The following is a 24,444-nucleotide window of genomic DNA, read 5'->3' as shown; positions in this document are numbered from 1 at the left end:
AGCTGAGCATATGCCCAAAGCATTCCATTCCGTTCCTTTTATCAATTTTTGTGACATTTCATGTACCCATGTATTGCATAGGTTGTATGTGTATGTTTAGTTTAGGCCCCCGCAAATAAAAAACATAATTCATCACTCCCACATGATATATTGGGAACAAAAAACTTCGCTTATGTGTCCAATAAAGAAATCACAGTCGCGGGTATTTGTAACAGTCGTCACCGAGACATTGTGTACAAAAGGCACACTATCGCCCCTGGGCAGCTAGTCGATATATCGATACTTTACCAAAACGGTATCGTTCGAATGGAATTATTAAGCCTAATATTCGCACTGCATTACCGATATGGCGCGACATCTTCCTTCACTATAAATTTAAAATTAATGGATTGGCGTTGCTTAATAGCTGTAATAGGCGACAAATATTTAAACGAATTTTTAGAGGAAATAATAAACGTGCGCTCATTTTATTCTCTGGATAGGTACTTGTATATTTTTTTTAATGTTTTTTTTTGTTTTTAATATTAAGTTAATAACATTGATAATTATTTTTATTTTGTTTTCACTTAATGTTAAAATTTCTTGTCTGCTTTTGTCTGCCTTTTTAAATTAATTTGTTGTTCTTTGCTTTGCATACAATTTTCACAACCCGCAATTTTTCACGGGTCTCGGTTAGCCGACACAGCTTGTTGTTTTTGCTGTTTTTTTTTTGCCAGCCAGTGGTAATACTTTTATAAATTTATATATAATAATGCTTTTACTTTTAAATTTTTTAATTTATTTACTTTCTGTTTCATAATAAAATTGAAAATTTTTAAGAGATTTATCTAGATGTGATGTTTTTGTTTTGTTTATAATTGTATTAAATATTAATGTATTAATGTTGAATTGTTTAATATTATTTGTTGTTTTGCTTTAATATAAGTATATAAACTTTTTTGCTTCGACAAAGTTCTTTCAACTTATATTAAATTCATATATATATATATATATGTTTATATATATATATAAATAAATGTTTAAATATATATAAAATATGCGTTTAAATTGATTTATCCAAAAGGTAAAGTTTTAATTCATTTTATTTATAATATATATTCCATTTTTTGTGTATAGTTTTAAAGCGTTCGAGGGCAGGAAGTAGATGTTAAAAAATACATACATGTATCAAAAAATTAAGTAACATATAAATACAATATATAAAAAGTTCTTTAATGGAAATGCTGTAGAATATGCCACGGCCTGAAAATAATTAACAAAAATGGGATAGGGGAAAGGGAGAGGGAAATAACAAAAGGCATAAAAACTTCCCTTTTTTGGTTTTGTTCAAACAAAATGAAAATTTTATTTATAAATTAAAACTTAGCAAATCGTTAACAAATTAATATTAAATGAATTAAGTAGTTGGTGTAAATAAATTTAATTATAGATACTCGTACATTAACTAATTAACAAATAACAGCAACAGTTTCTTCTTTATAAATCTGTAATTGTTAAATTCAAATTTTTATTGTGTGTGTGTGTGAATGTGTGTGAGGCGTTTAAAGTCAATGCAAGTTGAACTGCAATTGGAGTTAAAAGGTTAAGAATCAAACAAAACGATTGGAATTCAAATACATATTATCGTTCATTTGTTGTTTGTCGTTTATGTTTAACAATATATTTTATTTTTATACCGGTGTAGTAGAAAATGTACCGTTAAAAAGTGTTGGACAATGGACATCGAAAAGAGACGAGGCGAGAGCATTACTGCGTGTTCGAGCGGGTGAGCGAGCGAGTGGGTTATTTAGTGAGCCTTGGGCGACAGCGCAGAAAAATTGTTGTGTATATAGTATAAAAAGTATGGGGGGAGGGGGGTTTGTATATTTATTTTGCTTAGTTAATGTTAGGATTTTATATATACTATATATGTATGCATATACGTTGTATATATACACATATTTTTTTTTAGAAGAGCGCGCTAACTTTTTATGTGGGCACGTTAGAGGAAAAAGAATACATATACATGCTCTTTTTTTATGCTATATATATGCTATAAGTATGGGCTTCAATTAAATCCATTTATTAAAAATAATAGTAGCAATTTCTTAATGTCTGTGGTTAATGCTTTTGCTTGACGTTTCTGTTATAAATTTTTCGCTTTGTTCTTTGCTTGAATTGAAATGCATAAACTTTTGTAAATCGTTTGCTTTGGTTGTTGCTTATTTCACTTTAACTATTTTCGGAGAGGGTACAAATTTTAGTTGTGTGAAACGCTTACATTTATATTGATATACGCGTATATGTATAATTTTAAACCTTTTTTTGCTGCTTATGTGGCTTATTGAATGCGTCTCAATTGAATGGCCTCATGATGCAGTCTGTTCAACCGTTAACTTGGCCGCATTGATTGCAACAACTTGGCTGCACTGAACCGCCAGCCCTCTTCTACAGATGCAAATATTGAGCTCTAATGAGCGAGGGCGCGCGCGTGTGTTTGTATGTTTCTATATGTATGTATGTAATTGTTATTACTGCCTAGCAACTTAAATAAATGTTTATTTTTAATTTAGAGGCAAATATTTCCGCATAATTCTGTTTCTTTTGACTCAATCATTTCTGCTTTCCCATTTACTGCTCACATATATCGATTCGCAATTATGTATTTCAAATATATATATAATCTTTTTTATGTATGTGTATATATATATATATTATGTATGTATATTTTTTTATAAAGTACTTCCAATTGCTATAAGTTTGCGATTTGTATTACATTCTTTTAAACTTTGAATTTTCAATGCTCGTTATCGAATCTGAAAAGTTTTCTCGCTTGAGTGGCGCATGCGCACTTGATTTCCTTAGTATACCTATTTCTTCAATATATGTAATAACACTGTTTCCCACTTTTCGTGTTCGCTTTGTGGTTTGTAAACAATATTTGCATTTGTTGCTATAATTTAAACTTAATTGTAAATTCACATAGTTGTTTTTATCATATTTATTATATTTTCCCTTTCTTTAGTTTACTGTTTGTTCATTAATTTGTTATAATATTTATAGTAAAGTTATAATCTTTATTTTAAAGAAAACTTGCACTCGCTTTTATTTGTTGTGTTTTTGTTTTTTTTTTTTTTTATTAATAAATTCATTTAATTTAATTCAATTACTTAATGCTCATAGAAAAAAGTGTAATAAACAATATAAATATACAATATATTTTATATATATATATATAAACATAGGCATAATGAAGTAGAAACAACAACAATTAAATGTATAACTTTAATGTTTGCTTGTGTGTATCTGTGTATATTAATGTATAGTTAACAATAGATACAAAATTTAAACAATTTCCAAGAAACTTAAAAAAGAAAACAACAGATTTGAGGGAAAAATAACTAAAATGTTTTTCACACATTTTCTCACGCATTCACTAACGTTGTTGTTACCGTTGGTTTTTAAATTTGTTTTGTTTCTTTTTTTGTTGTTTATTTTTACAATTTTTAACAAATAACTAAAATTCGATTAAGTATAAAAAAGTTACGCACAACGACGCAGGCGCAAATGTGAGGCAACAACATTCATTTTTTGCGCACTCGTTCGAGATTTGGAGAGGAGTGGGGTGAGTGTGAGAGAGTGAGTGGCGAGTGGTAAGTGACCTTGGGGCCTTGGCGTGCATCTCGGGGAATACCGTTAAACGCCGCTCTTTTTGTCGCTGCGCTGCTGCTGTGGTTGCATAGAACACGTCGTCGCCTGCGTCGCTGCAGCATAAACAATATAATTCATATACATAGTATGTTTTGTTTTGTTTGTTTTTTTTTATTTTTTACTTTTTATATATTCAGCTAATGACTACGACAAAGATGGCACGTATATAAAGACCACATACACAATCACCAGATGAGAGAGTGTGAGGCGACAATGGCGACGACAATATACTATAAACTTTAAGTTTATGCATCATGCGTGTGTCTCTGTGTGTGTATGTTTGTTTGTGTGTGTATGTAATCGTGGGTGTGTGTGTGTGGTTGTTTTTAGTTGTGTGTGTGAGAGAGAAAGAGTAAGATAGAGATTCAGTCATTTTGCTTGTTGTTGTTGTATTAAAATATTGTAGTAAAATATTTTTTTTTTTTTTTTAGTAATTTAGCATTTATAGCTGCTTATTGGTGTTTATTGTTGTTGTTTATCTGCTAAAAAGTCGCCCAGACGCCACACAACGAAAGTAGTAGTAAGATTAGTAGAATTTGTTGTTTTTGGGATTTTTTTTTTAATACAGAGACGAGCTTTTTCTTTATGAAGATTTTACATTTTTGTTTGCAAATAATTTCACTTAAGTTTGGTTTTCTTAGCTGCTGCTGCTTTAACTGTGGCGTGACATTGACGTCAACGTCGACGCCAGGAATTGCTTTGAAGCAGCGCGACCGTTAACTTTGCTTAGCTTTGTTGCTGCCTTTTTTGTTTTTGATATAACGTTGCACAAAATTTTGATATATATGTATAATATATATATATAATTTTTATACTTGTTTAACTGCATTTTATAATTAATTTTACATTTTTTGTTTTTCTCTTGTTTTGTTTTTCTTTTCCTTTTAATACCAATAAGTAAACATTTGCGCTTTGTCTTTATTTTCTTTTTGTTGTTTTGCATTTATTGCGTGCGCACGCATTTCAAACTGTGACGTCTTCTTCTGTTATCTTTAATTGTTTCTGTTTTCTTTTTTTAACTGTACGGCGACGGCAACGCATGTTGTTTGTTGTTGTTGCTGTTGTTATTGCTGATGCTCTGTGTTTTACGTGTAAGTGATGATTTATGTATGCATGCATGTATGCACATTTTGTGTGTGTGTATGTATTGGCGCTTTTGCTTGAAACTAACAGTATATTTGTTTTCCGAGTGTGTTTGTGTTTGTATTTGCTTTCTCCCTCCCACCGTTTACTTAAACTGCCTTAACTGACTTTTTAGCTACTGCTGCTGCTGCTTATCTGCTGCTTATCTGCAGCTCCTCTGACTGCTCTTCTGTTGCTGCTGACTTAGAATTATCCATTGATTGCATTCGCATTTGCATTGGCCGCTGCTGCAGCCGCCGCTGACAGTGATTTCTGACCCTCCTCCGCCGGCGATGGCGTTGCATCCCGACGAGGGGGCATCCGCTCGTTGACCGCATCCAGGCCCTTGGCCTCCGCGAACGAGGTAATCTTGTGATTGGGGGAGAAGCCCTGCATGGCATTCTTCAACGATTGTTTGCCGCCGGAGAGGGCGCCCAGCGGGAGTGCGCCAGTCGGCGTTAAGCCCTTCAGCTGCAGCACCGATTCCGATTCTTCGCGCAGCACGGAGAACACGCGCGCCATTTTGCCGATGGCTCGTATCTTGTTGCGTATGACCTCCTTGCGCAGTGCCGCCTCGTCATCGGAGCAAGGCTCCTCGCTCTCCTCTGTCATCAGCTCGTCGTCGGAGCAGATGTTCAGCACGTTCACCAGCATCTCAGTGACCTTCTCGCCAACGAAGGGCAGCGACCAGGTGAACACGTCCATGAAGTTGGGAAGCCAGTAGGGGTGCGGCGAGCAGTTGAATTGCCTTATGTTCATCACGTTGTTCTCGTACTTGAGCACCGCCGCCTTGTTGTTGTACACATCTAGATAGTTAGGCGCCGAGAAAATTGTGATTAGCGAGGGGAAACCGGTGGTTTGGCTCTTGCGGTACATGCGGTAGCCGGCGTCCTGCGCCTCGTGCGCCCTTATGATCGAAAGCAGATTGTTGTTCTGCAGGAAGTCGCAGCACGCGGCGTAGCTGTAGAAGTACGAACAGCCGCGCACCGAGTTGTGCGTGTAGAAATCCGAGTTCTTCTCGTTGCCAAAGTCCTCCAGCGGATCCGACCACAATAGGTCGCACATGGGGCCAAAGGCGGGCGGCTCCTTGAAACGATCGAGCCGTCGTATATCCTCCAGTTCATGTATCTCCGGCGACAGACCGCCATGCACGCAGAGGAACTGCTGGTTCATGAGAGCCGCCAACGGTAGGCAGTCGAACGCATCCATGCATGCATCGTACACACGTTCCGAGTACTTGATCTTGCACTCCTGCTTGAACGTGAAGTACTCAGTGAGGTGCCGGCACTCGTGGTTGCCACGCAGCAGGAACAGCGTCTGCGGATAGGTGATCTTCAGCGACCACAGATACAGGACGCACTCGATGCTAAAGTAGCCTCGATCCACATAGTCGCCCAGGAAGAGATATTTTGTAGTGGCCGGCGAGCCTCCAATCTCGAAGAGTTTCATAAGATCGTAGAACTGGCCATGAATGTCTCCGCACACAGTCACAGGTGCCTCAATATCGATCATGGTCTTTTCCTGACGCAACAGTGTAGCTCCTTCCTGGATGATCCGCAACGCGGCTGCCTCTTCGATGCGACCCTCAAGTATGAAGTGCTGCTTAAGTACATCATGGTGTGGCTTTCCAGTGCGTGCATCGAATACATCGGCACATGTCAATTTGCGACTGGGTGGAAACGGCACGCTGTCGATCACACGCTCCTTTGTGGATATTGTGCTCCGTTTTGTGGGGCTCTGTTGCGCTGCCCCACCGCCACCAGATGCTGTGGTTGCTGCTGCTTGTGTGGCCGCTGAGCCAGCACCACTAGATGCCGTCCCCGTCGTCCCTGTGGCATTCTTGTCGTGTGTGTTATTGGTGGTGCCACCGGTGGCGTTTGCCTTTTGATTTTGTTGCTGTTGTTGCTGCGTCGACGCTCCAGAGGATTGCGACTGGCTATTGTTACTCTGTGCTATTGGCGAAGACATTATTTATATATGAAGATGACTGCTGCCTTGCCAAGTCAAGTCGTCAATGCCTCTGTGCCACACTCACACTCACGCACGCACGCACGCACACGCACGACTGGCGGGCGAGGACGTTGGTCAGACACACTTTCACTGGTGGAAGCTGCACAGGGTATTAATCCTTGGAAACTTTTGTTGTTGTTGATGTTATCGTTGCTTTTGCTGTTGTTATTATTGTAGTTTATTCCTTGTCATCAACGTCCTTGGCGGCGTCCTCACTGTGCGTTGCTTACTCTTGAATCTGAATGTGCCGACAGTTTGTGTTCGTGGCCTGCAATGATAGAAACAAATACGATTAGCACTACATATATGTGATTATATAAATATAAGCAAACGTTACATGTGTAATGCTGTTCTTGTTTTTATTATTATTATTACACATGTGTGTACATATTTAAATAGTAGTGCATGTCTTGTGAAAGTGTGCAGCCGTAAAAGTTTACAGCATATATTCATATGTGAAATATATATTTATATACACACACACAACATAATAATGTATACAATATTCATGTATGTATATTACTTGAATAGTTTGCAATAGTTGGCAGCAGTTTTGAAAAGTTTTGTGTCTCATCATATAATAAATGAATGTGATATATTTTTAAATAACGGCCAAATTGACTTGGCGAGTTTGAAGTGATCATGGGTTATCGAATAACAAAGTAATTTATCGATGCGATTTCCATAAGTTCATAATTCATCAAAATGGGCAGCACTGGTCGTGCTCTCAGCGAAATAACGGCAAATGGGTTGCTATGTTTACAATATTTTCATTTGTCGCGACGAGCGCCGCATTCATTCAATTAATTAGTAACACATTTTTGCAAAACAAATTAAAACAAAGTACGCAGTTGTTGTCTCTTTGTTGCCCAATGCATGCAAATTCAAATGCACCCCATGCACACTATTGTACATACATACATGTATATGTATATGTATATAAATGCAGTATATGCCGCGTACTTGTAAGGTAGTGCAAACAATCAACGGCATATGAATTAAATATAAGGTAACACCGTGCGATTTCTGAACAACTTTCGCAATTCCTGTGTATGTATATATTTTCGCAAGCTAACAAGTGCCTCAAATAAAACACGCACGCACGCCGGACGCACGCACGCAGGCTACCTCCCCCTTTTTACCTATTTCGCCACAACTTTTCAGTATTTAATTGTACAATATTTAATTGCAGATTCAAGACAGCTGTGTAGCCTCCCAGACAGATTGAACTTTTTTAATACCACATACATATGTATGAATATCGTAAAAATAAATATATATATACACAAGTACATAGAGAAGCATATACCCGTACATATGCATATATGTACTTCTTAGATGCAGGCAGCAACGCAAAAAAAACCAGGATATCAACCAACCTACCGGGCCGCCAGACCACACCAACCCAGCACTATCCATCGCCCACTTAATTGTTGATAACTGGGTCGCTCCTCGGTTGCCTGTTGCGGTCTGCGGCGGCAGAGGCCGCCAGGTTAAAATTAATGAATATGCATTTACACGTACACGTATGTATGTGTGTATATACAAATACATCCTAATTTATATCGCCTGTTGAAAATCCAATTACTTGCAAACAAACTATCCTAAACTCAATCTGAGCTAACGTGTGCATAATCATTATAAATCTTTGATAAACTGTATACATAGTACACACTTAAATGCATTTCCCTCCCTTGCAATCTTGGAGAAATATAAAAAGTTGCCGAGAACGGGTCGAGCAAACACTTACGTAGCTAGGCCATAAAATACCCTTTCCCTTTACCCGTGGTAGCAGCTATACGATGTAGCCGGCCGATTGGTGCAGGTAACACTTAAAAAAAACGTACTCGTATATTACGAGTTCTTGGAACTTATGACCTTGTTAGTAAAGCTGGGATTTCATAAAGCAATGCCTTTTTTAAATCAATACAAATTTAGGAATAATATCTAGGTGTAATGTCTTTTTGATTCCATCGAGTGTTACCTTGTTTGACAAATTTAATAATTCTTTTTTTTTAATAGTGTAACGTTTTTAAAAATATGTATTAACATTTTGGGGCACTTTGTTGGGTTTACTTTGGCAGTTAAATACGCATTGTATTTCAGATTTTCAAACCTATTAATAAATTGGAAAAATATTTCAAACTAATCATTCAAATCTAAATGAATATCTATTTTGAGGGTATTTGATATTTTTACGTCTTACACACTCAACCACTTCGGCAGTTAAATACGCATTGTATTTCAAATTTTCAAACGTATCAATAAATTGGAAAAATATTTCAAACTAATCATTCAAATCTAAATGAATATCTATTTTGAGGGTATTTGATATTTTTACGTCTTACACACTCAACCACTTTGGCAATGTGACCTCCTCTAATCTAGTTACAGGTGAGGGGTGAAAAAAAATGAAACAAAAAACATGCAAGTTTCAGGAAATGCACACACAAGCCAACCTACATACATACATAGTATGTATTACATACACACATACCTACAAGATTGGACGGGTTGGGTTGGGTTGGCGCACTATTAGAACAGTTTAGAAATGGGGGTCGGTCGGTTGTGGGCTGGTTGGGAGCGTTTGTTCGGGTTCTCTGCGTGTGTGTTGTTGTTAGTTAGGTCATGGGTGCGTTTCAAAGTTGCAAACTTTGTGTGGCTCAGTTTTTTGTTTTTTGTTTTCCGTTTTCTGTTTTCTGTTTTCGTTCTCTGTTTAGTAGCCAGCCCGCGGCCGACCTCTTATCTTGGCCACTTGACAGCGCGGAAAAAGCGACATGTATGCAAATATATGATTTAACTCACACACACACACACACACACACACTCACATGCACCAAACACTTGTGCTTATGTACATATGTATGTAAGTCGTGTGCACACGCTTCTGATTTTTAATTATTAAACAAGTTGTTGTATCACAAACAGCAAAGTGAAAACAAATTTTTATCACTGCCAAGTCGCCCTGCCGCCCTCCCGTCTACTGCCTTTGCTGAGCAGAGCAGTTCTTGTATCTCCAGCCCCCACCTCTCATACATATGTACTTATCCAGCGTTGGCTGCTGCACATATATATATATACATAGTATACACTATGTACACACCAACACATACATAAATACTTGCATGTATGAATATTTCGATCTGTTTGCTTTCTGCCCGCATATTTTTTCGTTTACACGATCGTTTCCTACAATAACAACAACAGTAAAAGCTTCGAAGCATGTTTTCGGCATTCTTGTTGTACCTGGGAAAGCGAGAACGTCTGAATCAATAGACCAGTCCTATAGAACAAGGCACACACCCACACTCCGTCCGGCGACGAACAGCAGGCAGCACCTTAACCCATTGGAAGCCTTTGTGCCTTCTCCAAGCTATTTTGTTAAATACATAGAATGTACAGAGTGTGATTCAAAAATAATCGAACTTTTTAGCTATAAAATAAAAAATGTACATTTTAAAGCTAATATTTATTCCAAACTCAATAAAACATTTTGACCGATCAAACATTTTCCAATTTAGATATTTTTTAGCGATTGTGTTACGGCTGATTGGCTGGCTAGAACGTCATCGTAAACGTATTTAAAGAGCCAAAATGTGGAGCTAATCATCGGATTTGAATATCAACCAATATGTTTGGGATGATAGATTCATCATTTATATGGATTGGAACAACAATTTTGTTTTCGTTATTCATATCTTCAAACCAGATGTAGATAGTATGGGACAGAAGTACGATAAAAAAAAAAAAATGAAATACCCCAACTTTTGATTAAACATTTTTTGTTCGTACTTAAGACTTTAGCATTAAATCTTTCTTTTGGTCAAATTACAACAATTAAATAAACTTCAATAGACTACTACTTAATTTACTTGCTTGCATGCTAATTCCATGACTAACACTACAAATTAGCTGTCAGAAATTATCGCAGGCAAATCACGACTCATAAGTACTTGTAGAAGACAAAAGCTTAACATTCAAGCTTTATCACCTAATGATTTAGTTTTATTCCCGTCCGTCAAAAAGTAATTGCGGGTTCAACGTTTTTACAAAGCCTGTATATAAATTTGTTTAATCTTCATAGTTAATATAATTGTAAAAAACAAAAAACGCTCACAAAACAATCAACTTATAAGCCATAAACCCTTTTTTTTTATATACAAAGCTGTGCTCAAATCATACAAGCATCTACACTGCTAGAAAAATGGCCGCCTAAAATGCAAAATGTAAACATTCTGTAGAGTGCTGAAATCAACTAGGCCAATCAAAATTAAACGCAATACTAGCAAAGAAATTATCTTACTTAAATCAAGCCCGACGGATTAATTTAAGAACTTCTATCTTAAGTACACGAGAGTGGAAAAAAATACAAGTGGTTTTTTAATAGATATGAACTGCGAGTATATGGATCTAATTAATTACTGATAACTGAAAAAAATACTTAACATCAATGGATTAAAACATGTCTTTAAAAGCGATTTGTGTACACATTAATGTTCTTCAGATATTTTTCAAATTGTATTAACATATTGTAACATTTCGGTCGTTTCTATGATTATTTTCTTCAATAATTATTTCAACTACATTAGCACTGGTAGTTAACGTGGAAGTGATGGGTTAAAGAAGCGTGGGCCACAAATATGGCAAATTAAATAAACATTTAACACCACAACACCATCCCCCCTGCCCCCACAATCTCTTTTTTCTTTCAGATTTTTTCATTGAATTTCAACATTGAATGGTGGCGGGCAATTTCATGTGTAGCCTCCTGGTAATTAAAAACCCATTTGAGTCGCTACAGCAATGGTAACAGGGGAAACAGTACGCATGGTTGCATTTTGGGGCGGCAGGCAGCAGTTGCAGAGATGACAAAAAGCTGGCTGCTGCTGTCACTCGACAGCGAACACAACAATGGCAACTCATTCAGTGTAATACCCAAGCGTGCAATTTTTATGGCCAAGTAATTACATCAGCTCTTGTTATGTGCACATACATACATATGTATATGTATATGTATATACTATATCTCATGTGTATCATTTGCAGCAACTGAAAACCAAAGCACACACACACTCACACACCCACACATGTACATGTACATACATGCTAATTCAATTGCGCCAAAAGTCAGTCAAAATGAAATAAAAACTGGCACTGGCATCAAGAACATACTACTATACAGAGAGTCGACAGCTGCTCCGGTCCAGGTCCAGTTCCAGTTGGCTGAGCCAAATTAGCATAAATCAGTAGCGGTGGGAGCCGTAGACGTGGCCAGAGCCGGAGGAGGCAATGGATCGACCACAAGGGTGACGATAACACGACGATGACGACCGGTTAGCACTGCCTGTTGGCGGTTTTCACTAATCGACCATTTAATAGACACAATCGGCCGGTAAATAACCGTACTCGTAGATATATGTATGCCTTGACAGTTCCAATAAATTTGCGCCATAGTTATTAACCTCAATCTTAATGTTAATAAAAGCAGTTGACCAGTTAAGCCTTTGAGCAGTCGAGGTGGAGACAAAGCGCACACAAGCAACCGTAAATTTATCCAATACATACTAGTCTACAGAAAAATATGTATGTATATACACATAGTATATAGATACGTGTATGTATGTATAAAATTGCAATATTTTATTGCTGGCATTTTAAGTGTTTCGCAACCGGTTGTAAACTAATCAAATCAAATATTGCCAAACGAAAATGTTTTGTGCGAATTTGTGGCCACGTGTGTGCGTTCCACGGCCTTTACAAATGTTAATTGATTTTCGACGAACATGAAAATAAATTGCACGGCACTCAATACTAGACAACAGAGAGCGGGCGTTCAGCTTGAGATACTAGATATAATGGGCAAAAGTCAGTGTTCAGTGTCCAGTTTGAAGTAGATTTCAAAAACTGTTACCAAACAAAATACATACTACAAAACACTTTGAAATCAGTTGCTGAGCAGCATATACATACATGCAATGAAAAGCTTACTATATATTATTTATAATACCAAAGTTTGTACACCTAATTCTGTTTTTACACGGTATATTGGTGCCAGAAAAAGTCGTGTAAAAACACCATGTTATTTTGAATCGTGCTTAATGGAATAAAGTCGTGGTACCATATACATATAAAATTTTTTATTTTCAAACCGTGTTAAATCAAAACCGTTTAAAAATAGAATAAGGTGTATTAGGCAGCTAATTGTCAGTTGTGAGTTATGCCTCACAATATTCTGAAGTTTCATTAACTCCATATAATTAGTTAACTTTATTTTTTTGTTAACCCTATTTTCAAATCTGATTGAATAGTGATTGTTTTGTATAAATAAAAACTCGCAGCCCAGCGCTGGGAATGTAAATCGAAGGGAAAACATCGACGTTGACGTAAATGCATCGATGCATCGATGTTTCGATAAAGTTTGAAATAAAAAATGTTTATATATCAAGAGAGACTGTCATAGTATTTTAATTAATGTTGTTTATCAATAAGGTACTCGTAATATTGACTTTCGATAAACTTGTATGGCTTACTTAAAAAAAAAAAAACCGATTATAAACAGTTTTAAAAACAACGACATGTTGCAGCTACAACTTTTAAGCATTTTCAGTGGGACATTATATACGAAAAAATGAAGATCAAATACTTAACAATCTAAAATGTATGCAAAATACACATTTTACTGAAAACTTCAAATAATTTATAATACAAATATGCCTTCTTCGACCAACCAGCAAAACATGAATAATAAAAACATCGTCGATGCTCGATACATCGATGTTTTTTACATCCCTACCAAGCGCCCTGAGTTTCCGAGCTGTCATTGTTGAAGTGTGTGGTTTGGTGTTGTCCTTCTGATATACCGGTATGCTTTAACCAATTCCCGTGATTTTCTTCTCCCAAGTTTTAACGATAGTTCTACCTATGCAAGTCCAAATTTCCGTATTTGCACATAAATAGCTGAGAGAGTATCGAGCTCCCAAACATTGTAAAATACACCGAACTTTTTTCTAATTGGCATCCACTTTTAACACAATTTATCTCGCAATTAAATCAATCCATCAAAAATGGACACATTTGTAAGGGGATTCCCTCATTTCCATCTCCATTCCCAATAAGTCCAAGCAAGAATGAGGAAGATGAATAATTCCAAATGGAATCCTTTTTCTTCAATCCAATATAAGAATAAGAATAAGAATGGTTATACGAGTAATTTATAAAAGCAGCGAAAGCGTTTACTTATAGGGAGGCAACAAACCGCGATCCGATAATGAAGAAGATTGTCAGTAAGTAGTACTTATATCGGAACTCCGTTTTAAAACCACTGTTTTGACAATTGATTGACCGACACTAAAAGAAAAAAGTTTACACAACGTTTAAGGGTTTATTCCTGCGAAGAACAAGTTGAAGGTCAAACATATCGATGCAATCGAATGACTATTAATGGTGAATGGTCATTAAGGAGCTTTTTTTTTCTGTTTAATCAAAGCATTGAAGCCGTGCATTCAGATTAGCACCTTAACAATACATTTTTACAAATATAAAATAGCCCAACCTCGAGCACTTCCGAGCGAGGATTAATAAGTTAGTGGTGGCTTATGCTTATCTAAGTGTTTTGAAAAACCTAATCCTTTCAGTCTTCGCAAAGGTCTAGCAGGAAGGAGTCCTCTTGCAAGCAAACTGCGGTGACTCAGAAGCCTGTCACTGTATGTATTAAACATTTTCGAGAGGGCCAGAACGTTCCTCTCGGAAAGGCTAATTAAAGATTTTGAAGTGGGACTGTCAACCATGGCTATCAGCCTTTTTTAAGTGGAGAACACGAATTGGGGTTTTCTTGAGTACATTAATAATACTTTATATTGTCAAATAAAAGACCACCCAAAAAATAACTGTATTTTCGTTGCATGAATAATACACTCGAGACTCCCAAAACATATTATAATAATGTGTTCATTAATTTGGGTCATTTATAGATTTTCTGTTTGTTAGATGCCATATTGGAGAGAAATATTGCCAACGAATGTTTAAAATATTTTGCAGCTATTCACTTTTTTCGTATGAATTTTTAAAACTATTAAATTTCCCTGTTTTGTTTAAACCAAACCGACGCGGCAATAACAAATATAACCACAATAACTGCTGTCGCTTGGTCCGGGGGTGGTGGGTGGAAGAAATTATTTCTGTTTACTTTTCGCGTCAGCAGACATCGACCAATTCAATAACAACAACAACCTCACAATAGCCTCGTTATATATTCATGCATTTAAACATTCGTTAATTCATTCGCCAACAGCCACAACAACATTAACAACTAGTGGAAAAGCTAAAGTCGGGTGCCCGGACTTTGAAATACTCTCTACCTACATACATACATATGTATAAAATAATTATAATATGATATTAATAAAAACAAAATTATAAACTAAATATATAGGCATCTATGTGCAAAATTTGTGCCTCTGGCTCCCATAGTCTCTGAGATCCAGGTGTTCATACGGACGGACATAGTGGGACCTTCTACCTGTTACATTTCATTCACTTCCCGCAAACCTAATATACTCGTGTACCTTTTTAGGTACAGAGTATACAAATGCTTTGCAATTCAAATATCTAAATTAATACATGCACGAACTATTTGTAAGTAGTTTATTAACTAAAGACTTGGAAATTATCAGTATTAATACAAGGTGCCTAAAGAGGAATAGAACATTTTCTACTGACTGGAAGTACCTTAAATTCCTTACCGACTTCCGATGAAAGTTGCATGATATTTGTTGCACTTGAAGCGGAGTTATTGCGTCTAAGGTGACATCGGTATAAAAATGAGCATCAAACAAAGAGAAAAATTAAGTTCATTTTTGAATTGGATAAGAATTTTTAAGAAATGTTTCAATTGGAGTTGGATTTTAACGAATTTTTTGACTATCCAAAATCCATGATTATCCAAGTGCGTGAATTTATCCAAAATCGATCAAAATCTTCGGGGAAATTAATTGAAAATATAAGGATTTAAATCAGATTTAAAGCAATTGCGCCAGGTTCTTGCTTTGTTCCTAACCATTTGACTGATAATCAGAAATTGGACTCATCGGAAGACAGTTGTGAGTGATTATTTGTCGAAAAAAAAAATCGCATTGTAACCATTAGCCACTCCTCGTATTCGCTTTAGCTTTTTGGAAAGCGTTAGGTGGACATAGAAGCCATCCAAAGGGTTGTACCAACATCCTGAAGCCAAGGAGCTAAAGCAATCGTTCGACATGCTTTAAGATCGTACGGAATCCAAGGAGGACTATTTTAAATACAAAAACTTGATTTTGTCAAATTGGTGCTTTCCTTAAAAAAGTCCTGGCTCATTTAGGACTTGGCCAGCAGATATGTTATTAATTGCAAAGATAAATGGTATTTTCTTTAGTATACTTTGTGAAGTGGTTTTTTTTGCATGTATATTACGATTTAGATTCAACACGACTATTGGAATTTGTAACACTAACACGCGGGCTCACGTAGTGCCAGGACCGAAAACACGGCCCATGCCCACCTCTAGCAAGAATGCAGCAGCCCGGGACGGTACACTGCCACCCCAGACTTAATTAAAAATATGTTCAAATATTTAGAGGCACAACAAAAGAGACAACAACAATAATAATAATAATAACAAAAACAGCAGCAACAACAACAGTAGTAAAAATGCCAACCCAGAGCAATGTGCGTTTAATTAAAGTGCACAAATTTATTTGTTTTAAACTATGAAATGTACACACACACACAAGCATGCACACACATATTTACGATTGTTTGTATGTAGGTGTGTGTGTGTGTGTGTGTGTGTGTGTGTACATATGTTGGTACTATTTGCAAAATGTGACAAAACTAATTAAAAGCGTGTCTAATGCCAATAGAGCACAAAATACTGAGAACAACACCCACAACAACAACAACTACAATAACAACAACAGTAGAAGAGCGCCGAAACCAGCAGCTAGCTGCGGCCAATAACAACAACCAATATAAGAAACCGTTTGTTTGTTTGTTTTTGCGGTATCGTATCTGTGTGTCTGTCTGCCTGTTTGTCTATAAGGCTGCGCATAGAAGGTGCTGTAAAATATATGTGTGTGTGTGTGTATGTGTGTGTAAGTATACATATGTAAGTACATGTATATAAAAGGCTGTGGCATGGTAGCAACAGCAGCTGCAAATGTTAAAACAAAACAACAATAATAACAACACCTTCACACTTGTTGTTCATTCATATGTTTACATATATACATATATATATATAAATATAAATACATACATAGATACATATATGTATGATATATGTATAAATACATACATTTACATATATGTATGTATGTATGTATATATAACAAAGTAAATGCCGCATACAATTGTACATAGAAACATGTACAAACTATATACATACATATGTACATACTCGTACATTTTTATATACAAGTATGTACATACACTCATGGACAAAACAAGATAGAACGCTCCAGTCTAGCAAGTCCGACAGTAAAATACCCTGTACTCTCCACAAAATATGGAAAATTAAAAAAATATTATTTTAAAAAATTGAATTAATTTAATGAATTGATCAGTAGAATCAGAAAATACAAACAAACTTGATCTGCTTAGGGCTCAAGAGAACCTGAATACCAAGTTTGGTAATTCTAGCTTTTGTACTTCCTGAGATCCTTGAGTTCATACAGACAGACGGACAGACAGACAGGCGTACATTGCTATATCTACTCGTCTTCTCATACTGTCTGTCTCATACTGTCTGCCACGTTACGTACATTCGCACAAAACTCGTATGCCCTTTCATCCTTTGGGTACACCTAGTAAAGCATAAGTTTGTAAAATGTCGAGAGAAAATGTACTTTAACTTATTCTGTGTTGTAGCATATACTTTTGCCTCTTATATACTTTATACACTACGCTAATATATACCTTTTACCTCACAGGTGCAGCGTATATAACAATTATCTGTACTGTGACCAAAAAAAAAAGTTTGTTGATATAATTATTAAACAAATATTTGATCTCAAAATATCTCTGCATATTTTAACTTACAACTAATATATATTTCAGGGTGTGCAGGCTTTTTAGAATGAAAATAAATTTTAACAATATCCCCCAGTTTTTCGAAAAGAATTTGGAGAAATTGGTGTGATGGAGTCTTTACCACCATACATCTGGAATGACTAGACTCCTTCATCAATATTTACTGTTCAAATGTGTTTTCTGACATTTTCGCGCTTAACTCTGTTTAATACAATGCTTTTTGTAAATATCGAATCAGCAGTGTTATGGCCAATTCACAATTCACATAACATTGTGAACTATTTGATGAGACTTGCAATAACAATTCGCCGTATGTTGACATATATTTGACATTAGTTTTTACAATATACATACTTATGTATGTACTATATTCACACATCTTCCACTAACAATTACAAACAAAATAAATGGATCATTAATTCCTGAAACCTGATATGATATTTGGCCCAGAACAAATAAATCGGGTAACAGCGATAATTATTTATTGTTTCTGATTAGCCTGATCTTGAATTAAAACTACATATAAAACGATTAACATTCATCTTCTGCTAAAGATTTACTAGTCAGCGCTACAATATGTCTCTACTGTCGTCGACAATTCTTTCCCTCGTGTCTGTGTCTGGGCCTGTCACACGCCATATGGATTGTTGTGCATCGCCTTCTTTCAGGTATTATGGCACAAGCACAAATAAATACATATGTATTTACGGGCACATACATATGTATAATATGTACATACGAGTAAATATTGTAGAAAAGGTCTGAAGCAGCAAAATGTTCATTTATTTTTGTGTCCACAAATTTTCAAGCACCTTTTTCTTTTTTTTTTTAGTAATTGTTCATTTTTCTGATATTGTTTGTGTCACCTGAAAGCTATACATATGCCGATATATGTACATGCACATATGTATGTATTTGTAAACAGCCACATTCCATGAGAATTAATGTATGTATGTATATATTTATGTACATAAGTTTATTGTGCAGCTTTTTGTTAGCTAAAACGGCTGAGACCCAGTCATGTCAACAAATGCGTAAAAACAGTTTTAAATTGCAAATTATTTACTGAAACGGCCATTTTGCTTTCGTCACCGTTAGGTGCCGCCTAGAGCCCCCAGACCGTGGAACTAGACTTATTCAATTTGAAATAAATTTCGACAGGTGTTTCGATCTTTTATTAACTAAGTCAGCACATATGTACATATATGTTTGGTACGTTATTGAATTTGGACACTAATGCTCATTAGATGGTTAGTTTGGCTTATTATGGGGGCCACTCTTTTTTTTCATATGATCTTACGCTTCCCCACTTGTGGGTTGAGTTTTCAAAGCCTCATATACTTTTTTTTACCACTGAACGAAACAATTATGAAAATATTCGCATTCAAACTCTTTCATCTGCCTGTTTAAAGAATTATTTTAAGGAATTTACTTGTGAATGGAGCAAAACTTAATTAGCCACGAGAACATGAATCTATATTTCACTGAAGCGATATTGAAGAATACAACGTTGAAAAAAAAAAAAAACAAATAAAGCTAACATGGGTTTTAAAACTACGAAATAAAACTTTCTCATATTTGGAAAAGCCTGCATTCCATTATTTATTGACTTTGGAGTCTAGACCTAAGAGCTTTCAATATTATTGCGTCTAAAAATACAGATGAGAATTTTCTCTTAGTTCGTAGACAAATCAACAGTAAAGTTTACACATCATTTTAGGATTATTGTTAGTATTTATTTCCACGTACATGTTTACATAAATTGGAACTACCTATATTTGTTAAATAATAAATAAACTATATGGTAGATCTGAACAAAGTTTTGTGCGTTACGACTGCAAAGAATTTCATTTCGTTTCATCACTATTCTCATATTTATTTGCTTTGACATTTCTATAACAGTAATCGAATTAAGTTCCACAGCTTGAAGCATGGTTGGTTTTTATAAAAAACCTTAATTTCATTTCAACAAATACTAATTGATAGCAAACTAACCAACTAACTTTAACGCCATCTAACTGTACTTTCATCCAAGTATATATTCAAACACTTTTCTGGTGTAAATTAGACTGTAACTCCAAAACTTCTTACGATAAGTACTTTCAGCAAAAAGCCTGACAGGAGACCTATAAAACGATATATTTATCGATCGGTACGGTCTTCAGTGATCGCTTAATGGCCTAGCTACCGGGATTTCCTCTGGTCGTACAAATACATAGTGATACAAGTGCTAGAATAAGTTCACATAATTGCTTATAAAAGATGGTGCGAGCTGGACGATCTACGAGTATATGCAGAACATAAAGAGGTTCCAGGTTTTCCAGGATCAGTTCCTGGATTTATTTTCAAAAAAGTACATTTTATGTTTATTTTTGAAGTGTGTTACTACCAAGTCGAGAGAGGGGAAGAAGAAATGAGTGAAATGCTTGAAGATCTTACATTTACTACACTGTGCAGACAATTTGCATGCACAAGTGTTCACACACACACACACTCACATAGAGGGAGGGGGAGGAGACGTATGTATGTACGACGCGCTGCTTTGCGTGCTGAAGCAAAACTTTGGATTCGTTTCAGGGTGCTTTATTTTCTGTTGTTGTTGTTGTTTGACGTCGTTTTCTTGCCAATTAATTATAATAATTAAGTTCTAAATGCGTTGCGACTGCGACTAAGCAATATCAAGAGGGACAGCAGCAGCAGCAACAGCAGCAGCAACAGCAGCAGCAACAGCAGCAACAGCAGCAAAAACAACAACTACAAGCAAGCAACACACATCACATCAACAATTATGACAGCAATAGGAGAGCAGAGCACATAACACCGAAAGTAAACGCAACAACAACAACTACAAAATCACACACATAACAACATTTTATGGGCACAGTTAATTTGCCAGGCAATCCCTTTTGGAGGTCACCACACTAGCCGCCCTGTGTCAAGGTAGGCATAGTGGGTGGCTGGGCGGTTTGCTGCACATGAAAAATGAAATGGGAAAATGAGAAAATGGCCAGCAATAAAAAGCCGAAGCAACAACAACCCGCTGCGAAATTTTAATGCAATTGCATGTTTGGAAATACACACATACATGCATATGCACGTATGCAGGTAGGTGGTGTCTGTATGTATGTATGTATGTTTTCCAATAGTGTTGATGTTGTTACTCTTTTTGTTCGTTCCTTCCCTTCACTGACGGCGATGATGAAATCTTGATGTGAAAAAAGAAACATTAAAAACAAGTGGAGAAGCTAAAGTTGGGAGTCCCGACTTTGAAATACTCTGTACACATGTGTTGATTAAATATGCGTGTCTATGCGTGTTTGTGTGTGCCTGTGTATGGCTATAGCTTCCCGCTAAATCAGCCTATCAAAATGAAACTTGGCATACGGACTCATTATCACTAACTGAAGTTTGAGTCAAAAATTCAAAAAATTGTGGGAGTTTTGGAAAATCAGTGATTGCTAGGAAGAGGGGGGAGGGAGGGAAATTCCAAAACACAAATTTATTCACATATGACATCTGTTGTGTCCCTAGTTATTATAGTCTCCGAGATATACAAAAGGTATACAAATGGAAAATAGGAAAATCCCCCACAGGTGGCGGGTTATGTGGGGGAAAATCCAAAAAATAAAACAAACTGCCACAGCGTACACACATAAGGCATCTTTGTGCAAAATTTGGCGTCTCTAGCTCTTATACTTTCTGAGATCCAGGTGTTCATACGTACAGACAGACAGACAGACAGTCAAACAGACAGGGCTAGATCGTCTCGTCTTGACACGAATATCAAGAATATATGTGCATGTATACTTTGTGGGGTTTGCCACGCCTTTTTCTGCCTGTTACATTTTTCAGCTCGCGCAAACCTAATATACTCTTGTACATTTCATGTACAGAGCAGCAGAAAAAAACAACAGAATTGCCCTAATATGCATGTCACACACAAAGCCAACAACACCTAACCGACCAGCGACCAGCCACCCGCCCATCCCAACGCATCCCCATCCATCCATGCCATCCACCCACAGCCACAATTTGGCCAACATACACAGGAGAGGCAGACAGGCAAACATGACATACATTACACACACACACTCATACACAAACACATATACATGTATGTATGTATATGCACGTATATGCATATACTACATACAAACAAGGCGAAATTTTCACAAGCAGATTTCGTTCGAAATTTGAAGCGAAATTTTTGTGGGCGTTGCGCGCTCTGCTCGCTTTGTAGCCAATTTTTTGTTGTTCTTGTTGTATTTGTTTCGCCTGCAAACAAAGTGTACTGTTACAAATACACACACACACACACGCACGCACATACATGCATATATATATATATATATTTATATATATATATAGGTATGTGTGTATGTGCGTGACACATTTTTTATTTTATTTCTCGTACATATTTCAAGTGAATTTCAACTTTCTGTTTGTTTCTGTTTTTTGTGTTTTTTTTTTTTGTTTTGTTTAGAGTGAGACACAAAAAATGGGCCCCTGGTGTGTGGTTGTATGTTTTTAGTGTTTTGTGACTGACAGTTGGAAGACGACAACAACAATCCTGAGATCTCTGATCGCCTGCTCCAATAAGAAAAATAGTTCTAGAGAAAATTGTCGCAGAGTGTAAATTATTTTTGGTAAGTGCGCAGCATAAGCAACAACAAAATTTCAATTCGTTTTTTATTTTCACTACACTCGTTTGTGCGACCCAATTTTAATGTATTTTAACGATTGTGATGGATGACACAGGAGGTGGAAAGGGGTTGGGTGTGTGGGTTGGCCAACTGCCAAGCGCAATTGCCACATGATTTGATTCCCAAGTAATTTGCTTCAAGTAATGAAAAACACGAATTAATCAAATCGATATCAAATGATAAGCAGAATACATCAAAGTCTTCGGTTTTAAAAATGTACATACATACATATACAAATACACCAGTAAACCCAACGTTTTTTGACTGTTATCGTTGTTTTAATGTGTCCAATGCTATGTTTTTTCCATTTATGAGTGGTTGTAGGCTCAAAAACCACCTTTCTTACACAAATATTGTTCAATTTATTTGTTTGGGAAATTCTCTGTCCCAATTACACAGTAGCTTTTAACAGTGAACTCACAAAGGCCTCATCTTAACAGTTTATTAAACAAGATTACACATTTCCTGCTCGCACATTATATGTAAATATGTAAGTTGTTTGGTTTGAATAGCTTCAACTTTTGTATGGATAACATGTGAATAAGTCAAAGAAATGGGTAAATGGGAACTGAAAAACTATGTACGTATATGTGTTATTGCTCAAGTTTGTTTTTACACGGTAGATTGGTTCCTAAAATAGTCGTGTAAAAAAGACATTGACCATATGCAAAATGAATCGTGCTTAGTGGAATAAAGTCGTGTAACTATATATAAAATTTTTAATTTTCAAACCGTGTTGAAATAAAACCGTGTAAAACAGAATTAGGTGTATAACCAAAAACCACATACGGCTTAGAATACTAACTAAACAAAGAATACAACATATTCACATAAATACATACAGTGAAAACTGCTTTAATGGACACCTCTTTTATCCGGACACCCTCTTGGGCGGTCACATTTTTTTAAAAACATTCGATCGGTGCTTAAAGTATTTAAGTAATCCCTTAAGCGGACGAACGTGAGGGTCCGGCCAAGAGAGTTTTCACTGTACCTAGTATATACGTATATATATACATATGTATGTACATATATGCATCAAAAACAACTAGGTCATAAGCTAAGTGTTTTGTTGTTATTGGGAATTAGTCAATATGTATCCATTAATGTCATCTTTCACATCGAAACTTAATGATTGTCACTTTTTTGGAAATTTTCGCCACTTCCCTTTATTGATTTCGAATGAAGCGGCAAAGCCCATTTGTTACATTGTAAGAAAAAGTAAGAAAGTGATGGAAAAAAGTTTGGTTTTTTAAAGGTCCGAGTAAAAGAACCTAAAAGGTTCGATATAGTGTTGCAGTGTAACGTAGCGTTTATAACAGTAATAGTAACCAATCGAATCTTTCTCATCTTATTTCAATTAAATTTCATATGTTGTTGGGCATTCTCATTTTTAAAATGTTCTTATAATTATTAAGGTATAATATAAAATAGCAATTCATTTATTTAAAGGGCAAAGTAAAGAATTTTTCGAATCAAATACGATCATGTATAAAAATCCAATTGTATTGTAATTTTTCCAACAACAACGTAAAAGAAATAAATACAAAAAAACTTCAAAATTGTTGCTTCGAAGAAACGAGCCAAAAGCTGCACAAACGTTAGCTTAGCAAACAGAGTTGGCAGCACTGCGACAAGCCGATTAAACGGCTTAAAGAGTGGGCTGCTGCAGCTTTACAGTTGGGCATGCTTTATGAATAAGACGCAACAGTCTTGCATGCGCTACAGTTTGGCATATTTGTAATGTTAGACGAGCATAAAAGGCACATGCAATTGTTTATAAATAAATATAACAACTCACACACACACACACCCACTCACATGTCTGAGCAGCAGCGACTGCGAAGCCAGCAGC

At 36.1% G+C, this 24,444-nt stretch overlaps 1 protein-coding gene across 1 annotated transcript in view; it reads right to left on the bottom strand.

Annotated features, from left to right (window-relative positions):
* Nucleotides 1–3,507: 3,507 nt before the first annotated feature.
* The window catches only part of LOC115627036 (serine/threonine-protein phosphatase 2B catalytic subunit 3), a 31,619-nt gene continuing 10,682 nt past the window's right edge, over nt 3,508–24,444 (bottom strand). Inside the window, exon 2 of the mRNA XM_030522567.1 lies at nt 3,508–7,090. Coding sequence (XP_030378427.1) covers nt 5,023–6,780 — 1,758 coding nt within the window. The 5' untranslated portion in view covers nt 6,781–7,090 and the 3' untranslated portion in view covers nt 3,508–5,022. The remainder of the gene's footprint in view (nt 7,091–24,444) is intronic.

This window comes from Scaptodrosophila lebanonensis, unplaced genomic scaffold, assembly GCF_003285725.1.
Source record: "Scaptodrosophila lebanonensis strain 11010-0011.00,11010-0021.00 unplaced genomic scaffold, SlebRS2 tig00000089-arrow-pilon, whole genome shotgun sequence".
Taxonomy (NCBI): domain Eukaryota; kingdom Metazoa; phylum Arthropoda; class Insecta; order Diptera; family Drosophilidae; genus Scaptodrosophila; species Scaptodrosophila lebanonensis.
This window is presented reverse-complemented; position numbering and strand designations above follow the sequence as displayed.